General features: G+C 44.4%; 1 protein-coding gene across 1 annotated transcript in view; it reads right to left on the reverse strand.

Annotated features, from left to right (window-relative positions):
* Positions 1 to 20,648: 20,648 nt before the first annotated feature.
* SUCLG1 (succinate-CoA ligase alpha subunit) overlaps positions 20,649 to 24,260 on the reverse strand; it is a 31,820-nt gene continuing 28,208 nt past the window's right edge. The window contains exons 8-9 of the mRNA XM_029937697.1: positions 22,405 to 22,593; positions 20,649 to 20,898 (exon numbers count right to left, since the gene is read on the reverse strand). Coding sequence (XP_029793557.1) covers positions 20,872 to 20,898; positions 22,405 to 22,593 — 216 coding nt within the window. The 3' untranslated portion in view covers positions 20,649 to 20,871. The remainder of the gene's footprint in view (positions 20,899 to 22,404; positions 22,594 to 24,260) is intronic.

The following is a 24,260-nucleotide window of genomic DNA, read 5'->3' on the forward strand; positions in this document are numbered from 1 at the left end:
CACACTAAGAGGGTGTATTAGTCTGCTCTCGCTGCCAAAATAAATACCACCCAGACTAGGTGGTGTCGACAACAGAAAGAAAATTATTATCTTTTAATATAAAAGGCACATTTGATTTGTATCCCAGTGTTTTCTGTGGGTCCTAGGTCCCTCTTCTTATAAGGGTGTCAGTCAAATTGGATTACTTTCCACCCTAACAGTCTCCTTGTAAGTTACTCTTTTCTTTGAAAGCCCTGTCTAGAGTAGCCAGGTTCTGAGATGCTGGGCGTCAGGACTTCAACACTGAACTTGGGCAGCCACAATTCAGCCCAGAGTTCTTAGAGAGACGCCCTCTCATGAGCATGAAGAAATGTGTTTAAGCAACCTTATTGCATTTGAGTAATAACATATAAAAAGACAAAAATATCAGAAATAAACGAAATGCCCATCATTGGGGGAATGATAATAAATCCAGGGACTTGGGGGTAACATACTCCTGTTAAAAGGAACTGTAGTTACAGAAATCAACATGGACAAAAATCATGAATACATATTTTGAATGAAAAAAGTTGCAAAAACTAACTCATGCAAAAATACCACTTATGTAAATGTTTTGAATATGCAGAACAATGTATATTATTCAAAGCAAGCTAAATATTTAATTATATGTTAATATGTAAAAGAGATGTATAGGAATAATAAATTCAGGATAATCCTTCTGTGGGAGAGGGGCATGAAGAATGCATTTGAGGAAAGTGCACAAGGGTTTCAATTGTGTTGATTATGTTATAATTCTTTTTTTAATTTTTTTTAACATTTATTCATTTTTTGACAGACAGAGAGACAGAGCGTGAGCAGGGGAGAGGCAGAGAGAGAAGGAGACACAGAATCCAAAGCAGGCTCCAGGCTCTGAGCTGTCAGCACAGAGCCCCGACATGGGGCTCAGCTCATGAACCATGAGATTATGACCCAAGCCAAAGTCAGCACTTAACTGACTGAGCCACCCAGATGCCCCATTCATGTTATACTTCTTAACCTGGGAATCATGTATCCTGGTATTCATCATATTACCATGTACATCTTTTGAACCTCTGAAATACCATAAATTAAAGCCAAAATTAAACTATTTATAAGAATTATGGCTTTCTATGTTTTCATTCTTTTGTACAAAGTTATCTATGCGTTTTTGAGCTTTCATTCACTTAAGAAAGGATATACATTTTTAAATTTTTAAGAGAGCTTCAGCTGTGGAAGAAAACTCCAAGAACCCAGAGAAGAAATATTAATATAACAATGCACAAAAAGCAAAACAGAAGACTCCTCCAAAGTGAAATGTTACATTACCAAGACAGAGAATGATGAAGGAAGAGAAAAACAATTGGAAATGAGAAGAGTCAAATGTTTTAAGACCGCTAAAATTCTGGGATGCCAATAATCAATATCTATAAATCAACCTGCAAGAGCCCAACGTAGAAAAGCTGTCACAACGGCCGGCACTGCAATCAACTTGGATATTGTTCTCATCCTATTCACATCTCTGACTTAGCCCAGGATAAAAATCAAATGTACCTTTTTATATTCAAAAGAAAATAATTTTCTTTGCATTTAGCTCTTCCATAACCATCAGCAAGTCATCAGAACAGACTTTTGAGAGTTTACTTGTATTTCTTAAAACGGAATTCAGATACAGGCATCCGTGAACAATTCTCTGAAGAGTTTGAACAGTGGGCTCATTAACTATAGCAGAGAAAAGTGAGATTTTGCACGATCAAATATAAGTAAATAAAATGCATTAGCACTTTATAGGTATAAAAGTTTTAGTAAGATGTTAATATTGTATTAATGACGATTCAGATCCACTATTCTGGTGTAAGTTATAATGAGCACAACTGGTAAAGATGCAATCCCTGTTTCTCTACAGATTTCTTTGCTTGTGGTCAGAGCAAGCTTACTCAGTACTGGCTAGTAATATATAGCTGGCTCTGTCCCTCAATTTTCTATGACAGAAATCTCAAGATGCAGTGCCCCCTATTTCAGGCACTCCATCAAGGTTCCCCTTTTTGTGTGATGTATGCAGCCCCTATGATTCCATGTGCTTTCATTTTCTCCCTCCTCTACGATCACCCTCGAGCTGGCTCTTTGAGGTCTAAGCAAAGCAACGTGCCAAGGTACATCCTCATCTCCAGCTGACACCCACCAACGCTGTGCCCGGTGGCACCCAAACCATCCACTGTGTCTAGGCTCCTATAAAAGGGAAAGGCCAGTGGCCTGTCTGCTACACCACAGCAGCCCTGGGTGGTGGTTGATTGGACCACATGCAGGTATTCAAGACAAACATGTATGACCAGAGTTCCTCTGTACTGTTCATACTAGAGTTAGAAGAGCTACAGCCTGAGAGAAATGGAGACTGGGAACTTGTGTCTGTCACCGATTTAGACCTCAGCACGTGGTAGGTACTCTCACTGAAGGAAAGAAAGAATAAATAAACTGCGGCACTGTCGTGTTGTACCTTCTCAGCCCAACTCCCACTTCAGCATGAGCTTTCCCTACAAGATCTCCATTTTCTCATTTCACAGGCGATGCCCACCCTAAAATCATCCAGATATTCTCCCACATAGCTGAATCAAGGTAAGCATGGTTAGGTTTAAAGTGCAACCCCATTACCTGATAAATTATACCCCAAAATGCAACCAGATGCTCTGTGAGGTAGTGAGTTCCACAGTGCTCAAAATATTTCCACAGAAACTGGAAAACCATCTGTTAGAAACAGAGGCACAGCTTCTCATGCCCTAGAAAGGAGGCTGGGTTCCATGACTTCAAGGACATTTCCAACTTTAATGTTTTCTTTTCTTAGTGACAGCAGACTAGGCAGTGTCACATTCCCGGGTCTTCTAGCTCCCAGTTCTTCTGAGAATCAGGGCTTTCTGAAGGCAATATCAATTCCAGATGTTTGCTCTTGGGAAGTCAACCATACTCATCCATTCTAAGACACGCCTTCTTTGTGCACACGAATACCTCTGAAACAGTGATGTCTCTTACTTGGCTTGCTGTTTAATTGCTAGTGCTTTGCTTTCTTCCTCAGAGGCATATAAAACAATGTTGTGCGTTACAATGGATGATATCTTTGCTTCAATTAAATATGTTAGGACTTCGCAGCCTCTTCAAAAGCAAGGAGAGTCAATCTATTCTTTTTTCTTGTGATTTTCAAATATATATACTCCATCTTCAGCTCTATACCCACAGGCTTTACAGGAAAGCCCCTCTTCCATTTGACCAGGGCAAGGACTAACATTTTGGTTACTCAGCTACTTGGAAGAGAGACAGGTGGCAAGGAGATATTTCACAGGATTTAGGGATGTCTTTTTGCAGAGCTGCATTAAGCAACTTGTCTGCCCCCTCCAGACCCATTGGTTACTAAATGAAGCCACTCTGTGGGAAAAGTCCAGTCCTATAACCATACACCTCTGAAATCATTGGTAGACTTGTCTATATTGGGTGCTCTAGATTCTCAGCTTGGAATTCTACCCATCTTGTTCACAGGGACACTTCCACTTCTTAAATAGCCAAGGAACCAGATCCAGTGTAAATCTTCCCTGCAATTTCTTCTTCATCAGAGAGAAATTAAAATCCAGAGGAACTCACGTAGTGTGAATCACTGACCAAACCAAAAATTCCAGCCCCTGGAAGATCAGGAGTTTTCTAAACTGAGCCTGTGAGCTGCATGATATTCTGATTGCAAACTAGAGGGTGAATCTCCTAAAAAGAAATGTTTGAGAAACAAAAGCCAAAACTCTCTGTCCTTGACCATTTCTAATTTTCCCTGGGCTGCTCTGATGAGCACACCCTAGAGTGATCCCATAGGAGTGACCTTTGTATAAATCCCTCCCCTTGAGTGAGGGGAGGGACTGTGATTTGTTTCTAACCAATAGAATATGACAAAGGTGATATCAACCTCATGATGGTATTACATGATATAAGACCCCCGGCAGAGTGAAGAGAGACTTTCTCTGTTGGCCTGAAGAAGTAAACAGCCATGCTGTGAATTGCGTATGGAAGGGCAGCCTCTAAAAGCCGAGAGCAGCCTCCAACCAGTAACCAGTAAGAAACCAGGATCCTCAGTTATACTGCAAGGAAATGAAGTCTACCATCAACCTGGTAAGCTCTGAAGTATATCTTGTCTCAGATGAGCCTCCAGATGAGAATGGAGCCCAATCAACACTTTGACTGCAGTGTGGTGAGACCCTGAGCAGGGGACTCAGTCAAGCAGTGCCTCCCAGATTCCTGACCCATGTGAACTGAGAGAATAAATGTGTATTAAGTGACTAAGTTTGTGATAACTTGTTATGCTAACACAGACTCCCTTCTGCTCCCCCGCCTCCCCTTTTCTTCCAATCATTGTGTCTGCAAACACTTATGCATTAAATGAGTATAGATATAGAGAGTATAGATATATAGACAGAGACAGAGAGACAGAGAAGGAAAGAAACAGAGAGAGAGAGAGAAAAGGAATCTACTCTGTTTAATGTTCTGGACCAAACTCCAAGGATACAGCAAGGATCAAAACATTCAAATTCTTTGCCTTCTTAGAGTTTGCATTCTAGCAAAAGATCACAGACAGTAAACATATGAACAACTATTCTTTGACAGTGGTAACTAGTTTGAGAAATAAAATAACAGGGGATGTTATTTAATCCCCCGTTACTTTGGATTTGTTTCTAATTTCTATTCCCCTTTCACCTCTTTTTCAATATGGGTAACTCCCCCTTGGGTAAAATAACAAAATTCATGCTATCAAGTGGATGAACCGAGAGCCCTTAATTTACCAACAGGAAGATGAACTAATAGATGAAGGATAAATTACTGTGAAAATGAAATGTTCTGGTGAAGCTGACAAATAACCAGGAGCCGGCCCTGGGACTCTTCCTGTATAAGAAGGTTTTAATCACGTATACTTCCTCCACCCCTTTTTTGCTTTTTATTTTCTACATAAAGATTTGTACCAGCACATTTCACCACACTCAGACAGTGTTACTGGTCCCCATCAGGGCTCACTAACCCTACTACTCTCCCCTCCTCTCCTCTCCCCTCCCCCTCCTCTCCTTTCCTCTCCTCTCCTCCTCAGCTAGCTATAGGCAGTGTGGAGGAATCTCAGAATCATATTACAGAGAAAACAGGTAGAAGAATTTGAGTTTTTAGCTTGGACAAGGCTTTTCTTGTCCAAGCGACTCACAGGAAACCCAACCAATGTGCTAACAAGAAACTAAATCAATGGGATCAAGTTACAAATAGACAGATTCCAGACAACTATAAAAATTTTTTTGATAATTGGAGTTTGTTCAAAATGGAATGAGTTGTCCAAAAAACTTGTGCCTGGAGGGGCTAGAAAAACTGATGATGAATTAATGTATTACCCCTCTGTATCTGGGTTTCATTATGGAGGACAGAATTCATTCTGGCTACTTTAACTAGAAAGGAATTTATTATGTGTGATTAGGTGGCTGCAGAAATACCTGGAGAGCAGGCTCAAGGCTGAGATTTTAGGAGCAACTTTCAGAACCACCCTCTGAGGCAGCCTCTGCCATTCTAGAAAGAAAGCTGAGGAATCAGGAAGCTGCCACCGTATCTGCGGCCTCCAGGATCACACTGCCTCTGCCATGATTAGCACCACCAGAAAGGAGACATCTGCCTCCCTCTGTCCACCCTGCCTTCCCAGTCCCATCGGGCTATCTATGTCTGCTAGGCAGAAGCTAGGACATTTGCAGAGCCCAAGATATGAGGAAGTCTGGAAATAGAGGCTTCGGGTGCAAAGGAAACTCAATAGGATTTGGGGGCTCTGGGTTCTCTGACTCATCCAAATCCTCCCAACGGTGGCCATTTCCAATTTTAAGTTCCTATTTCTTCCCACAATCGTTCCAACTTTCACATGCAATCTGATGAGGCTAACAGCTCAACCCGCGTTGTAATTAAGCACCCCTAGGCCCAACCACCAGACTCAGTAGCTAACTTGGGTTGTATCAACGGGGCAGCAGTAAGAGATAGGAGATTCTTTTGTAAGGCAGAAGTAACTCACTAGTGTCTGCCCTATTCTTCACTAGTTTTTACAAAGAAACCCTGAAACAATTGAACTGAGCTTCCAGGAATGACCCTCAGAACAAAGCAGAACTTGCTCACCAGGGAACTGCTGCTTCAGGAAGCCACCTACTGGCAGGAGGATCACTACCCCTCTGCTGTGATCCTCCCTAGCAAACTGAAATGCCATGCTTCTCAATACCCACAGAGCTGAAACCAGACAACAGGGGCTCTGCTACAGCGGCCGCAGGAAAATGCTACAGGCCTACACAACTACAGTTCCCTCGTGATGGCCACTTTTCCAGTCAAATCTTGCAAGGCTGTGTCTGCTTGGAGGACGCTGGGTCATTTGTAGAACCCCCATGGAAGGAACTGTAGGAAATACAGTATTTAGCTTTCCAGCCCCTATCATGCACTAAGACCTGATCCCTGGGGGTCATCCTCAAAGAACCTTCAGCCTGGCGATTGGCATTTTAATTTTTTTTAATGTTTATTTATTTACCTTGAGAGAGTGACAGAGAGAGGGAGGAGGAGGAAGAGGAGGAGGAGGAGAGAGAGAGAGAGAGAGAGAGAGAGAGAGAGAGAGAGAGAGAGAGAGAGAGAGAGAATGAGCCGGGAAGGGGCAGAGGAGAGAGAGGGAGACAGAGGATCTAAAACAGGCTCCTCGCAGACAGCAGAGAGCCCAAACTGGGGCTGGAATTCAAAAACTGTGAGATCATAACCTGAGTCAAAGTCAGACACTTAATCGACTGAGCCACCAGGTGCCCCACAATTGGCATTTTTAAAAGTTGACCAAGTGAAGGGCGCCTGGGTGGCTCAGTTAGTTAAGCATCGGACTTCAGCTCAGGTCATGATCTCATGGTTCATGAGTTCAAGCCCCACATCGGGTTCTGTGTTGATAACTGGGAGCCTGGAGCCTGCTTTGGATTGTGTCTCCCTCTCTCTCTCTGCCCTTCCCCCAATTGTGCTTGCTCGCTCTCTCTCTCTCTCTCTCTCTCTCAAAAATAAACATTAAAAAATGTATCAGATTAATTAAATTAATGTTTAAATGTTCAGCTGGAGTAAGAACCTTGCCTCAGCAGATCCCTACTCTGCCCCATTCCTGGCCAGGATTTAAGAATGAATGAAATCTTCACAAAGAATCCTAGCATCTGTGGGATCAAGACAATCAGGAGGAATTTTTATAGCCAATAAATTAATAGCCAATATGTATCACATTTGGCTTCTATAAAGAAAATTAAGGCATTAAGGCATGTGTTCTGATTAGAAGATTTGGCCAACTTTATGAAGCAGACTGGCTGGATTTACATTATGCCAATTCTAGCAAGTCCAAATAGCTCGCCCAAACAGTCTTTACATCCACTACAAAACAACTGCTGAGACACAGTGTGCCTCACTTGCCATGTTAGTGTTATGAGGAATATAAAGCAGACAATGGTATCTCTGTCTTGAGACTTTAAGCCTTTGCAAGTGACACAATTAAGAGAGAGAAAATTTATGATTAAGTTACTTGTAGTTAAGTAGTCAAAAGCATTTGAGTGCTCAGATACAGGGGTCAGAAAACTATGGTCCAAGGGTCAAACACAGTCCAATCTTATTTATGTGAATATAGTTGTATCGGAACATAGCCACACCCATTTACTTTTATGCTGTCTGTGGCTACCTGGGTGCTCTAATAGTAAAGGTGAGTAGTTGCAACACAGACTATCAAACCTGCAGAGCCTAAACTATTTACTATCTGGCCCTTTTAAGAAAACTTTATTGAGGGGTGCCTGAGTGGCTCAGTTAGTTGAGCGTTTGGCTTTGGCTCAGATCATGATCTCACAGGTCGTGGGTTCAAGCCCCACATCAGGCTCTGTGCTGACAGCTCAGAGCCTGGAGCCTTCTTCACATTCTGTGTCTCCCTCTTTCTCTGACCCTCCCTTGCTCATGCTATGTCTCTCTGTCTCTCGAAAATTAAAAAAATTTAAAAAAAATAAACATAAAAAAGCACTAGGAGTAGTATAAATGAGTAAAACATGCTTTAAAAAAAAAAAAAAGAAAACTTTATTGACCCCTGTTCTTGTACAATGACCCTGGTGAATAGGCCCCCACCCATGCACACACCTCAGTTTCCCATTTGATGGTGTGAGGTAGGAGAGAGACGGAAGCTGACCCCAGAGTATCTCACCCACAGGTGTAGGTAGCAAATCAAATACTCCCTCCTTTGAGAACTGGAACTCAGAGTCACAGTCTCTAGTCAAGTAATGATAAGTTCTTGAATTAAAGATTAAATGTTGAGTGAAGACCAGGCTCAGCACCAAAACAAACCAAGTAAATAAATAGATGATAGATGATAGATAGGTAGATAGATAGATAGATAGATAGATAGATAGATAGATAGATAGATAGATGGAGTTGAAGGTCTACAGGAGAAGAAATGTCATGAGTAAATGGCATGAGTAAACAGAAGAAGCAGGGGAATGGAGCATCTTGTTTTCTAGAGAATTATATGAGATATTGGATGGGAAATACTTTTTTAAATCTACTGAAATAAAGTGATAGGCCAAAGTATACATCAAGCACTCAACACTTGCTCCTAGGCTTGAATTAAATAACCAGGGAAGACTGGTTCTAAGAAGCAACTCTTGAGTTGATGGAGAGGATGAAGAAAGGCAGAGTGGATTGCTGCTTATCTCCCCTCAGTTGCCTCAAAGTGATCTGCCATTAGGACACCAAAGACAGAATGATCCCAGGATAATAAACCAACAGTTCTCCAAATGTGATTCCCATACCAAGAATATCATCACCTGGGAACATGATATTTCTTTCTTGAATACACTGATACCTCAAATAATCAAGTTTCAAATCCTCGTGGCCCTACTACAGGCCTCATATATCCTGCTGCCCCACCAATAACAGAAAAAGTACAGGGAACCAAATCAGCATCTTCAGGTCACAATGACCTATTCTCTTAAGGTTTCCAGGCCACACAGACTCTTTGAGATTATTCCTTCCATACATCTGTGAGAGACGAAGTGGATTATAGCCTTGGAGCAAAGCTTCTCTGCTTGTTTGTCACACACACACACACACACACAAAAACCTGTAGACTTGTTCCAAGTGCATGCATGGCACTGCTACAGTCAAGACTCTGTGAACCTCTCTCTTCAGCAAACGCCACAGCCATGTTACTCCTCCAGGCCAGTGGTTTGCAGCCCTGGCTGCACAAAAGAATCACCTGGAGGTTTTTTTTTCTCCCCAAACTTTACAGAGGTTACATTGACAAGCAAAATTGGATATTTGTAAAGTATATAATGTAATGGTTTGATTCATGTATACATTATGGAATCATTACCACAATCAAGTTAATTCACACATCCATCGCCTCACATAGTTACCTTTGTGCTTGAAATCTACTCTTGTAGCAGATTTGTAGCACACAATACCGTGTTATTAACCACAGTCACCAGGCTGCACATTATATCCCAGAACTCACTTAACTTGTAACTAAAAGTTAGTTCCCCTCGACCAGTATCTCCCCAGCTGCTGCACCTCCCAGCGCTGGCAAGCACCGTTCTACTCTGCTTCTCTGAGGATGGCTTTGCTCTTAGTTTGCACAACTAAGAGGTACCATGCAGTATTTATTTATCGCTCACGTGGAAGCTTTTAAAACATCTCTGTGGTGGACCTATTACAAAGACCCTGCTCTGACCGCTCTAGTGTGGGGTCCAGGCATCGGTGCTCTGCCAAATCTCTCTCAACAATTTGAGGATCGCCGACCCAGGGTTTCAGATGCTCTTTAGAGCTGCCGACAGAAGGAACGTGATTTCTTGCCTCCTACTTCAAAAGCCTATCACCAAGAAGGACAGGGAAGGAGAAAGCAGGCGCACCCTGGGCTCAGAGATCCTCTCCCCAGCTCAGCTACGCCAGCAGAACACAAACCAGGCAGAGCAACGCAGCTCCAGGTGCCTCAGAGCAAGCAGTCAGCAGGAACACTCACTGCACGTATTCACTAGCACCAAGAAAAGCCTAAGAGGGTTTTCCCCCTGATCGTTATTATGCTTTGAAGCACTTATCTATGTGCCTGACACAAAGAATAAAAACACACGGTCCTCTAAGAACAGGAATGAGCAGTGAAAGAAATAATAATATAAAGACAAATGAAATAAACAAATACAAACAAAGCCATAAAGCAACGCGATTTTCACTCAGCGCCATGGAAGCATCTGTTCATTTATTCATTAAATATTCAATGTGCACTCACTACGTGCCAGGCAGAGTCTGAGATGACAAATGTGGGTGAACAAAACGAGTCATCTCTACTTGCGGCCTTAGAGTCGGCAGGGAGATAGGTGTCAGAGAGGCATACATGTCACTGTGAGCTGAGCATGTGTGATGATTTCAAAGGTGGAAACCAGCAGGTGCTACTCTGAAAGAGAATGAACAAGGGCATGGAGGGGTTAAAATGTAGGCTGAGGGGTCTGAGAAGACAGAGTTGCAGAATGGCTGGGAAGGACCTTGTCAGGCTGATTTTGTGTGTGTGTGTGTGTGTGTGTGTGTGTGTGTGTGTGTTTATGTGTGTGCCGAGGGGCACAGAAAGAATGAGATGTGACATGTCTTACAGGTGGGAAAGAGGTTGGTGACTTACACGAACCAAAGGAAGGTGAGTGTGGCTGCTGGGAGTGAGGTAGGGATGGGGCTGGAGAGTAGAAGCTAGAACAGCCTGGAAAGGACTCTCACCAGTGGGGTCTTTTAAACTGAGGCTTGAAATACATGTTGATCAAAACAGGTCTCTTGGGAGTCAAAGAGGGACTCTAAGGAGAAACTCCCAGGACGGGTCTGAGGTTTGTGGGGCCTGAAGCTTATGAAAAGGAAAAGAATACGAGGTGGGGAACAGAAAGTTGCCAGGGCCCCTTGCAGAGCTTGGACGGGCAGGGGAAGGAGGCTCGAGGCCTGCGTTTGGTTGGCTCCGTGGGAAGTCTGCCCACAATCTTCATTCGATCCTTGCCTCCCACTGCCTGGAGCTGGGAGAGCCTCTCCTGGAGCCCCCTAATTAAAACTTACCTCCCTTCTAACCACACTCATTCCCATTCAGCCAGCATCTCCAAGAAAGCAGTAGCGTGGGCAGTTAGGAATCATTCGGTCATCTAACAAATATATATACGTATTTGTTAGGTTACATCTAAAGTGTATCACTTTTTGTTGAAAACTATAGAGCACTTACTAGGCTATGAGCCTGACCCGAGGAGACACATGTATTTCACATCCGCTTTGTACCAAGTACTATTTATCCCTGGGCTCTAGGGATACAGCTGTGAATCAGATAAATATACTTGGTCTTACAGAATAACATTTTGCATCTGCCTTAGCAATTTTCAAGTAAGACAAGGTTTTAGGTCTCCTTTGTAAGTCTCGGCTAATGACCCCCTCACAGTGAATGACCTCCCAGAAAGTATAAAGTCCTTTAAAGACTGGACCATCTCCAAGAAGCTTCTAGAGAGTCTGCCTCACGAGAGTGATAGGTGGGAGTCGTCGCCAGTATTCTGTTGCTTGTGCGTCTTTGCAGGTTCAACATAGAACTGCCCCTCTGGGGGCGCCTGGGTGGCTCAGTTGGTTAAGCGTCTGGCTTCAGCTCAGGTCATGATCTCACGGTTCGTGGGTTTGAGCCCAGCGTTGGGCTCTGTGCTGACAGCTAGCTTAGAGCCTGGAGCCTGTCTTCAGATTCTGTCTCCCTCTCTCTCTCTAAAAAAAAAAAAAGAACTGCCCCTCTGTAGAGGGCATTGTAGGTGTACCTAGCAACCAGTTAGTTTGATTTTGTAGGTAGAGATAGAGCCTGCTGAGGAAAGAAGGGGCAGAATGTCTGCATGTGAGTTTCAGGAGTGTGGTATCTTTCTTTTCCACCAGAGGAAGTCTGAGAGCAGGATTTGGCTATGGTGGTGAAGGCTGGATTCCCACAGGCTGCTCTGAAGTAACTGAGGAAATAAAGAACTTGGAAGAAAGGGAGGAAATATTAGGTCAGCCCTTGTTAAAAAAAAAAAAATGCTTTCAGAGGGAGACACCTCCCCAGCAAGTGTTACTGTCTACTTTGCAAATAATAGTGTGGAGGCTATTTTGAGTTCAGGTTGAAGTTTCAAAAGGTTGACTTTGAATGTCCCTGAAGGGGAAGGTGGGGGTCAATTTCAAAAGATTGACTTTGAATGTGGGTCAGAGTTTATACCCGAGACACAGAATTTGGAAGCTTCAGAGTCTGCTGTTTCCCACCATCCTCTCTTCCCAGAGTGTAGCAGTATTCCCAAACAATATCTGGTCAATGACCTCCAGATAGTGCTTGTGTCTGAACGACACACCGCAGTTTCAGACAGAGCATTCCGAATCATTGTTCTAATTGGCTGAATTATACTCAATGCACCCCAAATTCCTGTTGCTTCTTTCCAGTGTGAATTGACTTTATGGTGTATAAGGTAAAAGCCTCTAATAAAATGTCTAGTGTGGTCTGTTTTTGAGATTGCTCTGACAGGTTTTGCTATATGACTCTAGGTGACCGGGGGCCCCGTACCCTTATGTGTCACCTCCTATTAGATACAACAGAAATATAAGGTAATTTGGAGTATATTAGGGGCATAAAGAATCTAGGAAACCACACCTCAGAGACATCATCAAAATGAAGAATGCAAAAGGAAGCAATTTTGCTGGGGTTTGGCTTTTTATTTCTGAACTTTGCGCATAAAACAATCCCTCGGAGCCCTTCAGAGTAGGGTCTAAAAAGTACCATTTTTTCCTGAATATTTATTGAACACCAAGTAGGTGTAGGGCACGACTCTATGAGACACATGGAGACATAAAATGCAAGATCTGCCCTCCCTCCAGAAATATACAGTCTGCTTGGGAGGCATAAGACAGAGAAAAGACAAAGAAGAGACTCAGCCGAGCATCGTGAGGAGCACAGACAACTCAGGCTACAGAAAGTCAAATTCCATGCATGGTACCTAAGACCTTTGGGACAAGCGGGAGATTGAAGAACACTGAAGGAAAAGGAGGGGAAAGCATTTAGGTTAAAGTAAAGGACTTGTAAGAAGATGGATTTGGAGCAGGAAGGGCAGTCAGAGTGAAAGAAAGAACATACATGGGTTTTGTCAGTGTTCAGAGAACTGAACCATGATTCACGGGCCAAGTTCAAACTGCCATGTTTTCGTAAGGCCTGCGAGCTTAGGAAGGGTTTTATGTTTTTTGATGGCCGAAAAACAATCAAAGAAATATTTTGTGACACATGAAATTTCTATGAAGTTCAAATTTCAGAGTCAACAAACAAAGTGACTGGTGCTCCTTCGTGCAGTATCATCTCTGACTTTCTCAACTACAGCAGCAGAGTTGGGGGGTCACAACAGAGACTGGTGTGGACAAAGCCTAAAATATTCGCTGTGTGGTTCATTATGGGAAAAAGAATTGCCTCCCCCTGGCTTATCTGAGGAGCAATCACTCAAACAGACCAAGGGACAGGAAGACCATTAGGGCACAGGTCATCGTGAGTCTTACTAGGCTATGGACTTCCAACTCCACTGTCTTAACAATAAGGGTTCATTGAAGGTTGTGAAGAAAGAACAGAGAAGCAGGTGTGAAGATAAAGAGAGAATAGAGATTTGAGTCGGGGAACGATTATGAGAACTTAGTTGAAGTGTGATGTGATGGAGACCTGAACTGGTGGCCTAGACCGTCCTCCTGAGGTTCACACGCTCTCCTTGATCATCACGGCCCCAACAAATCTCCTCCACCCCTCACTTGCAGCTGACGATCTTGTCTACATTCTGTTAAGAGTTTTCTTTTTTTTTAATGTTTTAAATGTTTATTTATTTGAGAGAGAGAGAGAGAGAGAGAGACAGTGTGAGCAGGGGAGAGTCAGAGAGAGAGAGGGAGACACAGAATCCAAAGCAGGCTCCAGGCTGTCAGCACAGAGCAGTGCATGGGGCTTGAACTCATGAACCGTGAGCTCATGACCTGAGCCAAAGTCAGATGCTTAACTGACTGAGCCACCCAGGCGCCCCACATTGAGAGTTTTCTAAGAAGAAAAAGAAACAAACCAACTCTGGCGTTCTCCCACAAGGACCCCAATAAGCCCTGAATTTTGTCTCCCTCCTGCTACACGGAAAAAGATATGCCTGATCCCGTCCCTGGAGGGTCTCCCTGGAGCTTTCATAAAGTATGAATTCAGACCTCAGCATCTGGCACCACATTCTGTGTGTTCCCAAGTCCCACCATGCGGAGGAGGGAGCAGGACTCACGGATGCACACACACACACGGCTTTGGGAGGTCTTGTGGACTGCATGGTGCCCACTGCCCCCAGAAGATACCTGCATCCTAATTCCAGGAATCTGTGAATACTACTTTATTTAGAAAAAAGATCTTTGCTTTATGCAATTAAGAGAAGGCTTTTGAGATGAAGAGATCATCTTGGATTACCAGGGGAGCCCTAAATCCAATGAGAAGTGTCTTTATAGGAGAGACGCCGGGAGAGGAGACAGAGAAGAGAAGGTAACATACAGATGGAGGCAGAGACTGGAGTGAGGCAGCTACAAGCCAAGGAACCCCGAAGAATACCAACGGCTGCCAGAAGCTGGCGAGTGCCCCCCAGAGCCTCTAGAGGAAGTGCAGACCTGCTGACATCTTGATTTTGGACTCTGGCATCCAGAACCGTGAGACAATAAATTCCTCGTGTTTTATCGCCTGGTTTGTGGTAACCTGTTGTGGCAGTCCTAAGAACCAACAGAGGGCTATTTATTTTTCTTACTCCTATGACTTTTTTACAATTTTTTTTTTTTGAAAGACAGAGAGAGTAGAGGGGGAAGGGAGATAGAGGGTCCAAAGCTGGCTCTGAGCTGACAGCGGAGAACCTGATGAGGGGCTTGAACTCATGAACCATGAGTTTATGACCTGAGCCGGATGTTGGTTGCTCAACTGAGGGCGCCACCCAGGTGCCCCACCCCTGATGACTTTTTGTTTCCACTTAAAAGATTCAAAATCTTAATACTAATTTAAATCACAAATTGCTTCAGAATTCCGTATTTCCAATTTCAAGTAATAACCAGCAATATCCATCCAGAGGTCGGGCTTCTCTCCACCTTCCCGGCCACCATCCTCACCCCGACTCCCCACCTCAGCCCAGTGAGCAGGAAGTCAGGTGCCAGCGACAGGGCGCAGGTGGCTTCTTTCCTCCCATTTCCTCCTCACCATTTGCCACACTTGCCAGCTGATATTTCTGACCCTTCTGGGCTCAGGGAAGGACCGCAGGAAAGTTCTGAGCTGACCAACCCTACCATGAGCTGGCTCTGCCCTGTTCAGTCTTGGATGGTGTCTGTAGGTGACTCTTTCTCCCCTGTGATTCTCTGTGTGGTTCATTATCTCCTCATTCCCACCCCGTCACGAGAAACCTGTCCCCTGCATCTCTCACACTCCTCACTGGATCACTGCTTATTCCTTCTCCAGCTGCTAGGAATCACCAAAGACCAACCAGATCACAGGGTGGAGGCCTCCCTACCCTCAGTGTCAAAATTAAAGCTCTTGCATATCGAGACATCATTAATTCAGCCCCTGAGAATGCTTCCTTCCCGTATCAGAATACTAATGAGCAAAAAAGGTATTAAAAGATAGAACTTTATTTGAATAAAAGCCATCAGCGCTGACCTTCACTTCCCAGCTCAACGTTCCCTTGGATTACAGCATACCTTACCAAGCTTTTGATCTTGAGCCATTTCTAATCTTGATTCCAGAACTGAAAGAGCTGACACCAGACACCCCATCCCACAGAACTTTGATGGAATTCTTGATGAGGAATTGCTGTTCTTTTTCACGGCTTATCCTAAAGCTGCCAACTCCACTTTGAGTCACACCTCCCAATCGTCCGCGGTTGGCTCGTTAGTGAGAAGAGTCTAGCTCTGTGACGCTGAAGCCAAAAACAAGGGTCTCACTCCTGCCTAGTCCTCCAGCTTTACTCCATCTGATGGCCATAGGCCACTGTCCAGCTCTGACCCCTGCTACGGTGAGCCTAACCCACTTGTAGAAAGTATAAAACTCAAGGGGCACTTGGGTGGCTCAGTTGGTTAAGCTCCTGACTCCTGACTTTGGCCTGTCATGATCTCTCGGTTGGTGAGTTCGAGCCTCTGTCTCCCTCTCTCTGCCCCTCCCATGCTCGCTTGCTCGCTCGCTCGCTCTCTCTCTCTCTCTCTCTCTCACAATAAGTAAAAATGGACTTTGGAGGGGGAAAAAAAGAATATATAAAACTCAAGGAAGGTGGGCCCCAGTCATATTCACACTACTTGAATAACTTCCTGTATGTTCAAGTTTCCTGAAAATGCTGTCTATTCTAAGCACCTCCCATCCGTCTACCTGCTTTGTGCTGGCCGGCTCTGATGGCCTCCTCATGCCCTCTGGTGAGGCACAGGCCAGGCCGGGAGTCAGGAGGATCACCAGTTTCAAATTTCAAGTTTCAGTCTTGCCACCCACTTGGTTGTGATGTTAGGCCTAACCTCCATGAATGAGCTCTCCCACCTACAAAATGAGGCTAGGTCAGTGGTTTTCAGATCTTTTCTGTTATGGCAGCTCGGTGTCATCCAGGAGACAAGGGACAAAGACAAACTGCCTGCAACCCACGTACAGAGAATTCTTCCCTGGCCAGTGCCACTTGTCTCTGAGCCTCAGGCACAAGTCCTGGCCTCCCTGCTGTTCTCTGGGTCAAATGCCCCTTGCCAGGTGACTTCAGACAGCAGATTTGAAAGCCTGGCCAGAGAGCAGCCTGGTACCAAGAAATTCACAACTGCTCAGGTGCTCCAGAGTCTGGGAGACTACAGAGCATGAGTCCTGGGCTCTCTGAAAACACTGCATTGGCCCGGCTTCCTGACCTCTCCCCTCCTGGGCTCCAGGCCCTTTACCTCCTGGGCCCCAAGATGCTCTTCTGCAACCACAGCCTCACTTCCTCCGACATCCTAAAGCCAGCCTCCCTTGTCTCATGGGACACCAACGACACCTAATGTCCTTTTATCTTTCAACAGCTCAGAGAGCACACAATTAACTATCCATCCCCTCCCCCGCCCCGCCCCCGTTGGGGAATACTATTTAGTATAGAGTAAACTGTAAAATTCCACTAAAGATTTCCCTGGGGATGTCAGGTGGTGCCCCAAATGTGCCCATGCGGGTCTGCCACAGTACCTGGTATCTGGTTCCACCCCAGTTTCTTCCCCAAAGGGCTTGGTGCTGCCCTGGCCAGGTGTGTGTCCAAGTGTGAAGTCAGGATGGGTGAAATGGTGATTTTTCCATGTGCCCCTCTGGATCCTCTTTCCTCCCTTCTCTGCCCTGTTGAGCCCTGCTCTGTGCACCTCCAGAGGCTGTACTATGCATGGCATCATCTGGGCTTGCCCACCTCTGCCTTCCAGGTGGGTCCACCCAGTCCTCGTACTGACCGGAGATCAGTGTGATCAGTTCCCCTCACCTCTACCATGTCAGGTCTTGACTTGGGCAGTGTGACTCTCCCCTCAGGGCCACAGCACCTGCCAGGACGTCTCACACAGCTCCTGGTCTTACCTTGGGAAAACAGCTTCCTCTCTTGCTTGTTCAGGCATAAAGGTGGTAATGGCCTCTCACTCTTTGGATCCTGGGTGCTTCACTTTGGAGTGTGCCATCTGCCAGCCACCTACCAGGGACAAGCCAGGGTGCAGAGGGCTAAAAGTCAGAGAGATATCCAAGCCAAAATCCATTGAGGGGAACCAAAGTCCAAATACATGAGAGAACAAGTTCTAATGCTCAGTCCAGGAACAAACCCAGGAACCAAGGCAGGAAATGCAGGGCCAGAAGGTCAGAACCCAAAGAAGACAGGACCAAATGAATCAGCCAGGCCAGGAACCAGCAGAAGGGCTGCCCAGGGGCTTGTCAGTGCTCTTCTTTCTAGCCAGCCGGTATGAGCTGCTGAATAGGATAGAATGGCTTCAAGGAGGAAGGGGCACAATGAACTCGGTCATTTCCATGCAAAGTTCCCTTTCCTAGAGCTTACTATTGAAATACAAATGCCTCAGGAAGTGTGTAAATCTAGGGATCTAACATGGTGCCCAGGGGGTGTGAGGGTACATATTTCTAGGCAGACTCCATAGCATTCATTGGATTCAGTGAGGGATCTGGGGTCATCAACAGTCATGGTTTCCAGTTAACCTTATCGTCCATTTACGTCTCTGCTTTCTCTTGGAAAAAAACAAAACAAAACAAAAAAAGAAGTCCCAGCTGCTTTCTGTTATATCACTACTGATTTCCCACCATTTTCCAAGTTCTCCATAAGGCCCTGCTCCCTCACCTCCCTACTTCCCAGCCTAGGCCTTGCAATTTAAATATGTAACACTTAAGATGAATGCCATTTTGAAAAATGAAGCAAAGCCTGGTAAATCCTTACAGCTCCACAGAAAATGCTTCTGTTGCTCTTAAAAGTACAGCTCGAGATAATATGGCCCTCCTCGGTGCCCCTTTCTATGTCATAAGTGGCATTTGCCATCCACAGTTTCCAAAGGTAAATTCTCACAAAGCTGTGGGGAATGAAGGACTGTTCTCATAGGATGATCATAGAGATGCCACTCTGAACTCTGAACAGAAGGGTTTAGCATCAAAAAGGACCTTCAGGTCATGGCCATGGCCTCTAGAAGGCACGCTGCCCCATTCTTGGTGTAGCTGGTAGGTCTGAGCTCCATCTTGGACTGACCTCCAGATGGCACAACCACGCTCAGAGACGGGACAGCCCAGGCCTTTTCTTCTCTCTCCCTGGATGCTCTAATCATGCCTGTAGCTTCTGTGACTCGTGCACAAAGACATACCAGGGTGCCCCGACTTGCATTTGCCGCGGCTTACTTGGCATCGTCACCTGGAAGAAACCTCAAGTTCAAACTCCATCTTGAGTTTCCTCCTTTTCTATCAAGAGAGGGCCTCAGCCATCTCCTGCTCAAGCTGGAAACTGACGGGCGATCTCACCTCTCAGCCTTACCCCCAGGTCCAGTGGTTTACCAGCTACAGTCCGGCTCACTCCTTACAGATCTCTCCAACCTGAACATACACACTCCTTTGCCTCTCCTGCCACCATTCTGGCCCAAGAAACCATCATTGCTCAGTGGCATTAATGAAATGAACCGCCGACCGCTCTCCTGCATCTATGATAGAGAAAAATAGGATAAAACCAGCAGAGGGGGAAGGGTTAGGACCTGAGGTCCCTGGGGGGGGGGTGGGGACACATATTTTGGAACAACACTGGGAGGATTTGACCACAGCAAACCCCTTCAGGCATAAGGTTCCTCTTAACAATATAACAGACACCACCTACTCCCCCTGAGGTTCCCCCTAGGAATTTGACAAGATACCAAACTGAATAAGTAAACCACAAAACTCATGTTATATGAGGGACAGCATGACCACAGTCTGACTCCTCACACAGTGGAATTGAGCCAATCAGGAATGGACAACCCAGCATGTACAGTTGTCCAGCCAATGAGGGTAGAACCTGAGAAGGAACGGGGGAAGGGAAATGGGTGCCAACCAGAACCTTATAAAACAAGGACCCTTGCCTAGAGTGGTGGCCACTCAATTTCGAACGCCTCCTCTGTGCAGAGAATTTTCATACTGTCCTTACTTTCTAATCTTAAGCTGTAATAAACTTTTGCCTGCTGCTCATTTTGTGTTCACCTCTTCACTCTTGAAAGTATGAGCCTCGAGTATTGAGATAAAAAAAATCCTACTCTTTGTGACCTCAGCAGTTTGTGGGGAGCTCCAGAAGCACCTGCCTCCCCGACCCCCCAAAATCTCCTCCAGCCCATCCAGGCTCACTGCCCCCAAAGACCCAGTTCCTTCCCCTCCTCCAGGTGAGTGCGTCCCCTCTCCCTGCCTTTGCCCGGTTGCTGGGCCTGCTGCAGGGCTGGTACCAACTCATAACCCCTCCCCAGGCCGGCCTCCCCACAGTCTTTCTTCAGGGGCTTCTCCCTAATATTATTTTTGAGGCTCTCGTTTCCCTTCAGGGCAGTTACACAACTTGAAAACATCCACCGGAATTGCTCCTTGTTAACAAGCTCCCCTTGAACAGAAGTATAGGATGGCTACCCACTGTCCTGGCTCCTTGCAGCAGAGGTCTTAAATTGCAAGCAAAGGGGAGCAGGCTCTGGGTGGGGAAGGGAGAGCCCTCTGCAGAACCCTGGGGAAAACACAGCATTAGTGAAGACCTTCCACTGCTCAATGAAACAAAGATGGCTTCCGCCTGGAATCCTGATGATGACGACGATGATGATGGTGGTGATGATGATGATGATGGTGCGGACAACAGTTAAGTTGCCTTGCTACATGCCCTAGTCCTCAAAACTGTCCTGCAAGATAGTACTGCTATCTATACACATAAGCAAACTAGGATTCAGAAGAGAACTCAAGTCATGCTGGGTCTAAAATAATTAGACAAATGCCACACCAAAATGTTTCTAGCCTCATTCTCTCAAAAGTTTGTTACGGTGTTCTCCACAGACCCCATTAAAACCCACACAACACCCCGCCAAACACCTCCCCTTCTCTCACTCTCCCCAGCCCCTCATCGGAACAATAAGAAGCTCCAAAACCACACTCAAATAAAATGGTGCATTTATTGGCTGTCTGACACATGATGCAATAAAACATCTCAATCTAGGACATTTTCAGAATGTCCTTGCTCTGGCTTCCCGAGGTACTGACAGACCAGTGACAGGCGCACAGGTTGACAATCAGGGGACAACAGAAGCGAACAGCCACTGGTTCACATTTCCATAATGATTCACTCCATAGGTTTAGGGAACTTCTTGTGTTTTCTTTCATAGCATCTTCCTCTTTTCAAACTCCTTCAGAAACAGAGAGACACAGACGAGAGAGGGGATAAAAAGATTTAAGATTCAAATCACAGTCATGGTCAAAGTGATTCTGAAACCTCTTATCTTTAGGATCCTTTGAACAACCAAAAATTACAGAAGCGAAATGTAGCAGGATGAGGGTGCTTGAACACAATGTAACAGCTTTCAAATTAGGCAGTGTCAGCTTGAATTTCACTGAACTAGATGCAGAGCCTCAATTTTATGTCTCCCAAACACAGAGGCTGAGCAGCTTTGAACTGTACTTATTTTTCTACTGCAGTATTATTATTAAGAATTGACAAACTCAACTATTTATGCAAACCTTTAATGCCATACATGAACCATGTTGGCCTTTTTAATAAGGCAATGGAAACAGATTTGCTCAGTCTCTCTGAGAAAGAGACTAAATGCATATTCAGTTAAGGTTTGAACAGAATGTCAAGTGCACCTCAGAAATATCTGAAAAGGAAACAATACTGAAAATCACATTCCTCTAGACTGTAATAATTAGAACACAACCAAAGTGTAGTTGCCTGCTGTCACCTACTGGAGCACAATGGTAATGCAAGCCTCCAAAGTGAACGTGAGGATTTGCTTTTCCCCCTCTTTTAAACAAACTTCATCTTCATCTTCATCTTCACACACTCACTAACCACCCAGAACCAGGATCACACAAAGACTCAATAAAACAGGGAGTCCATTTCATTACCCCTAAGACACGGGCAGTAAACGCTGAGCCAAATGATGGTTCCCTCCTGGGAATACAATTTATGCCTCTTCTCAACATGTTTAAAATGTTTGGCTTCGGCTTTACTTTTGTCCAGACTATAACCATCGCAAAAATAAAGAGAAAGAGAGCCTTAAATGATCACTTAAAGAGGCCAAAACTCGTTGCAAAGAGATTATGGAAGGTACCATATCATTTAGAACATTTTAAACCACGAGGCTCTATTTAAAATGGAAAAGCAAAGCATATGGTTCAGAGGTCGCTCCTCCAACCTGCAAACAACGGCATCCCAACACAGCCAGGGCCGGAGGCTCCAGACTGGAAACCGACCCTCTTCTACTGATCCCCCTTCCCTGCTCCCAACTCTCTCTTCATCCAGTTTTCATTTCTTGTCACTCAGCCTTCCACCCCTCTCCCTAGAAACGGAAACTTATGAGATCAGGGTAGCTATATCCCGAAGGCCCTCAATGAAAAAAAGGAAATGCAAGGCAATGCCCTGTACTGCCTCCAAATGGAATTCATGGACTTATGGACTCTGACATACTTTGTTGCATGTCATATTTTGCCCCTCACAAAAGAACAAACTCCGATGTTTAAAGAACTTAAGTTTTTAAAAATCTGAATGTTTTTCCTGGCCATGCTTAATTAGGACACTGGGACCTTAACGGAGCGGTTAGTGACTGAAAGCGCCACAGTTTCCGGGCACCCAGTGTGGCCGCACCCTAGTAGGCCTGTAACTTCAGAGCGCTCAGGCCGCCGTCAGAGCTCACCTTGTAGATGGTGGTGCCCAGCTGCGCAGGAGACATGCTGACCACAACGCCCGCACTCTGGAGGGCAGAGATCTTCTCTTTGGCTCCACCTTTTCCTCCGGCAATAATGGCCCCCGCATGACCCATTCTCCTGCCAGGAGGGGCGGTCAAACCAGCAATGAAGGACACCACAGGCTTGGCCTTGGGACCCTGGAAAGTGATAGTTTGAACACTGTAATGAAGACGTTGACCAAAACCGGACTCAAATTCCCGAGTCTGAAAGTAAACGGCAAATGGCTCGGGTTGGGCTGGCCACTCATCCTCACTACGAAAAGCAACACAAACATGAAGCTGTAATCACAACCCCTGCATTCTCCTCTGAGATGACGCGACTTTTCATACAATCTCAGGGAGGCAGTTCTGAGTACGTTTTTTGTCTGTTTAGATATTACACTTCAACTTTGTTGTCCACAAGCCATTTTACAAATAATATATGATTCTTTCCTTTGAAAAACAGAAGCACACTCGAAAATATAGAAGTTATGTAGTTTGTGAAAATAATGAATTAAGACACTCAATCAGGTTATTTCATTTCAACCTGATTTTCTGTCTTAATTATTAGTTTACCCATAGTAAGTTTGCTAGATAAAAGGAGGTGAGGTGGGAAGGTAGATTGGAAAAGATGTAGGGCTAGAAGTCACCAGACTCAATTTCCTGTTAACTAAAGCTGGTTGACTGTGGACAAGGCGCATCAGCTCTCTAAGCCTCTGATTCCTCATCTACGGAATGAAATAGCTAAGCCAGAATGATAGCTAAGGGCCTGTTCTTCTCTGAAATTCTACAAAGTCTAAGGAAGATCAGGACTAGTTTTATTTAATAAAAATCTATTCTACTACACAACCTTTATGTACATGAAGAGCACCGTAATAGATTCTGAGGTTAAAAATAAAAATCCACATAAGAATTCTGTAGACTTATAATACAGTTAAAGAAAAAACTATCAATTAGTTAAGAGACACCAAAAAAAAATTTTTTAACATACAGTTAAATTTTACAGTGAATAAAAATATCCTGTTCATAATAGGAGTCCAGAGGCAATAACGTATCCAGACGGGCCTGTAAAAAGTGGAACTTGGATGCAGTGGAGTCTAAGTGCCTTCAGTCGGGCACTACCACCTTCCCCTAGGCCAGGAGGTCACAAATCATTTTGTCTTAGAACCCCTCACATTCACAAAAATGGAAAATCCCAAAGAACTGCTGTTTATGTAAATTACATCTGATATTTCCTGTATTTGAAATTAAAACTATGGAAGTATATAAATATCATTTAAAAATAAAAACTTAAAAACTATCTTTAAAAACATTCTCCTAAGAAGGGTGGCATTATTTTACATTTTTGCAATTCCTGAACGTCAGATTTAGTAAAAGGCAAATGGATTCTGATATCTGCTTTCACATTCAGTTTATTACAATATGTTATTTTGTCAGAAGTAAAAGAAATTCTGGCTCACATACATACATAGTTGGAAAAGGGGAAGAATTTTAATAGCCTGTCAGATAATTGTGGATATTCTTCTTTGATACTACACAAACCTCTTTAAGTGATAATTTCTTAAAGGTTAGTTGCAATGTTGGAATCTGAAACTATAGCAATGAACTTTCTGTCCTTTGTTACTTTAAAATCCTATTGATCTGTCTTGTACTTTAAACCGATCTTTTACCTATAATGACTTTGTAACATTCATCGGTCAGATGAAAAGTACAGGTTCACTGAGTTATGTACGCTTTCCAGATGCTGATCGACTTCATCCTTTACTATCAACAAACCACTGTACTTATCATTATCAATCTCATTAGAAAAGTCTTTAGTAGAAGTC

The sequence above is a fragment of the Suricata suricatta genome, chromosome 4 (assembly GCF_006229205.1).
Source record: "Suricata suricatta isolate VVHF042 chromosome 4, meerkat_22Aug2017_6uvM2_HiC, whole genome shotgun sequence".
Lineage (NCBI taxonomy): Eukaryota > Metazoa > Chordata > Mammalia > Carnivora > Herpestidae > Suricata > Suricata suricatta.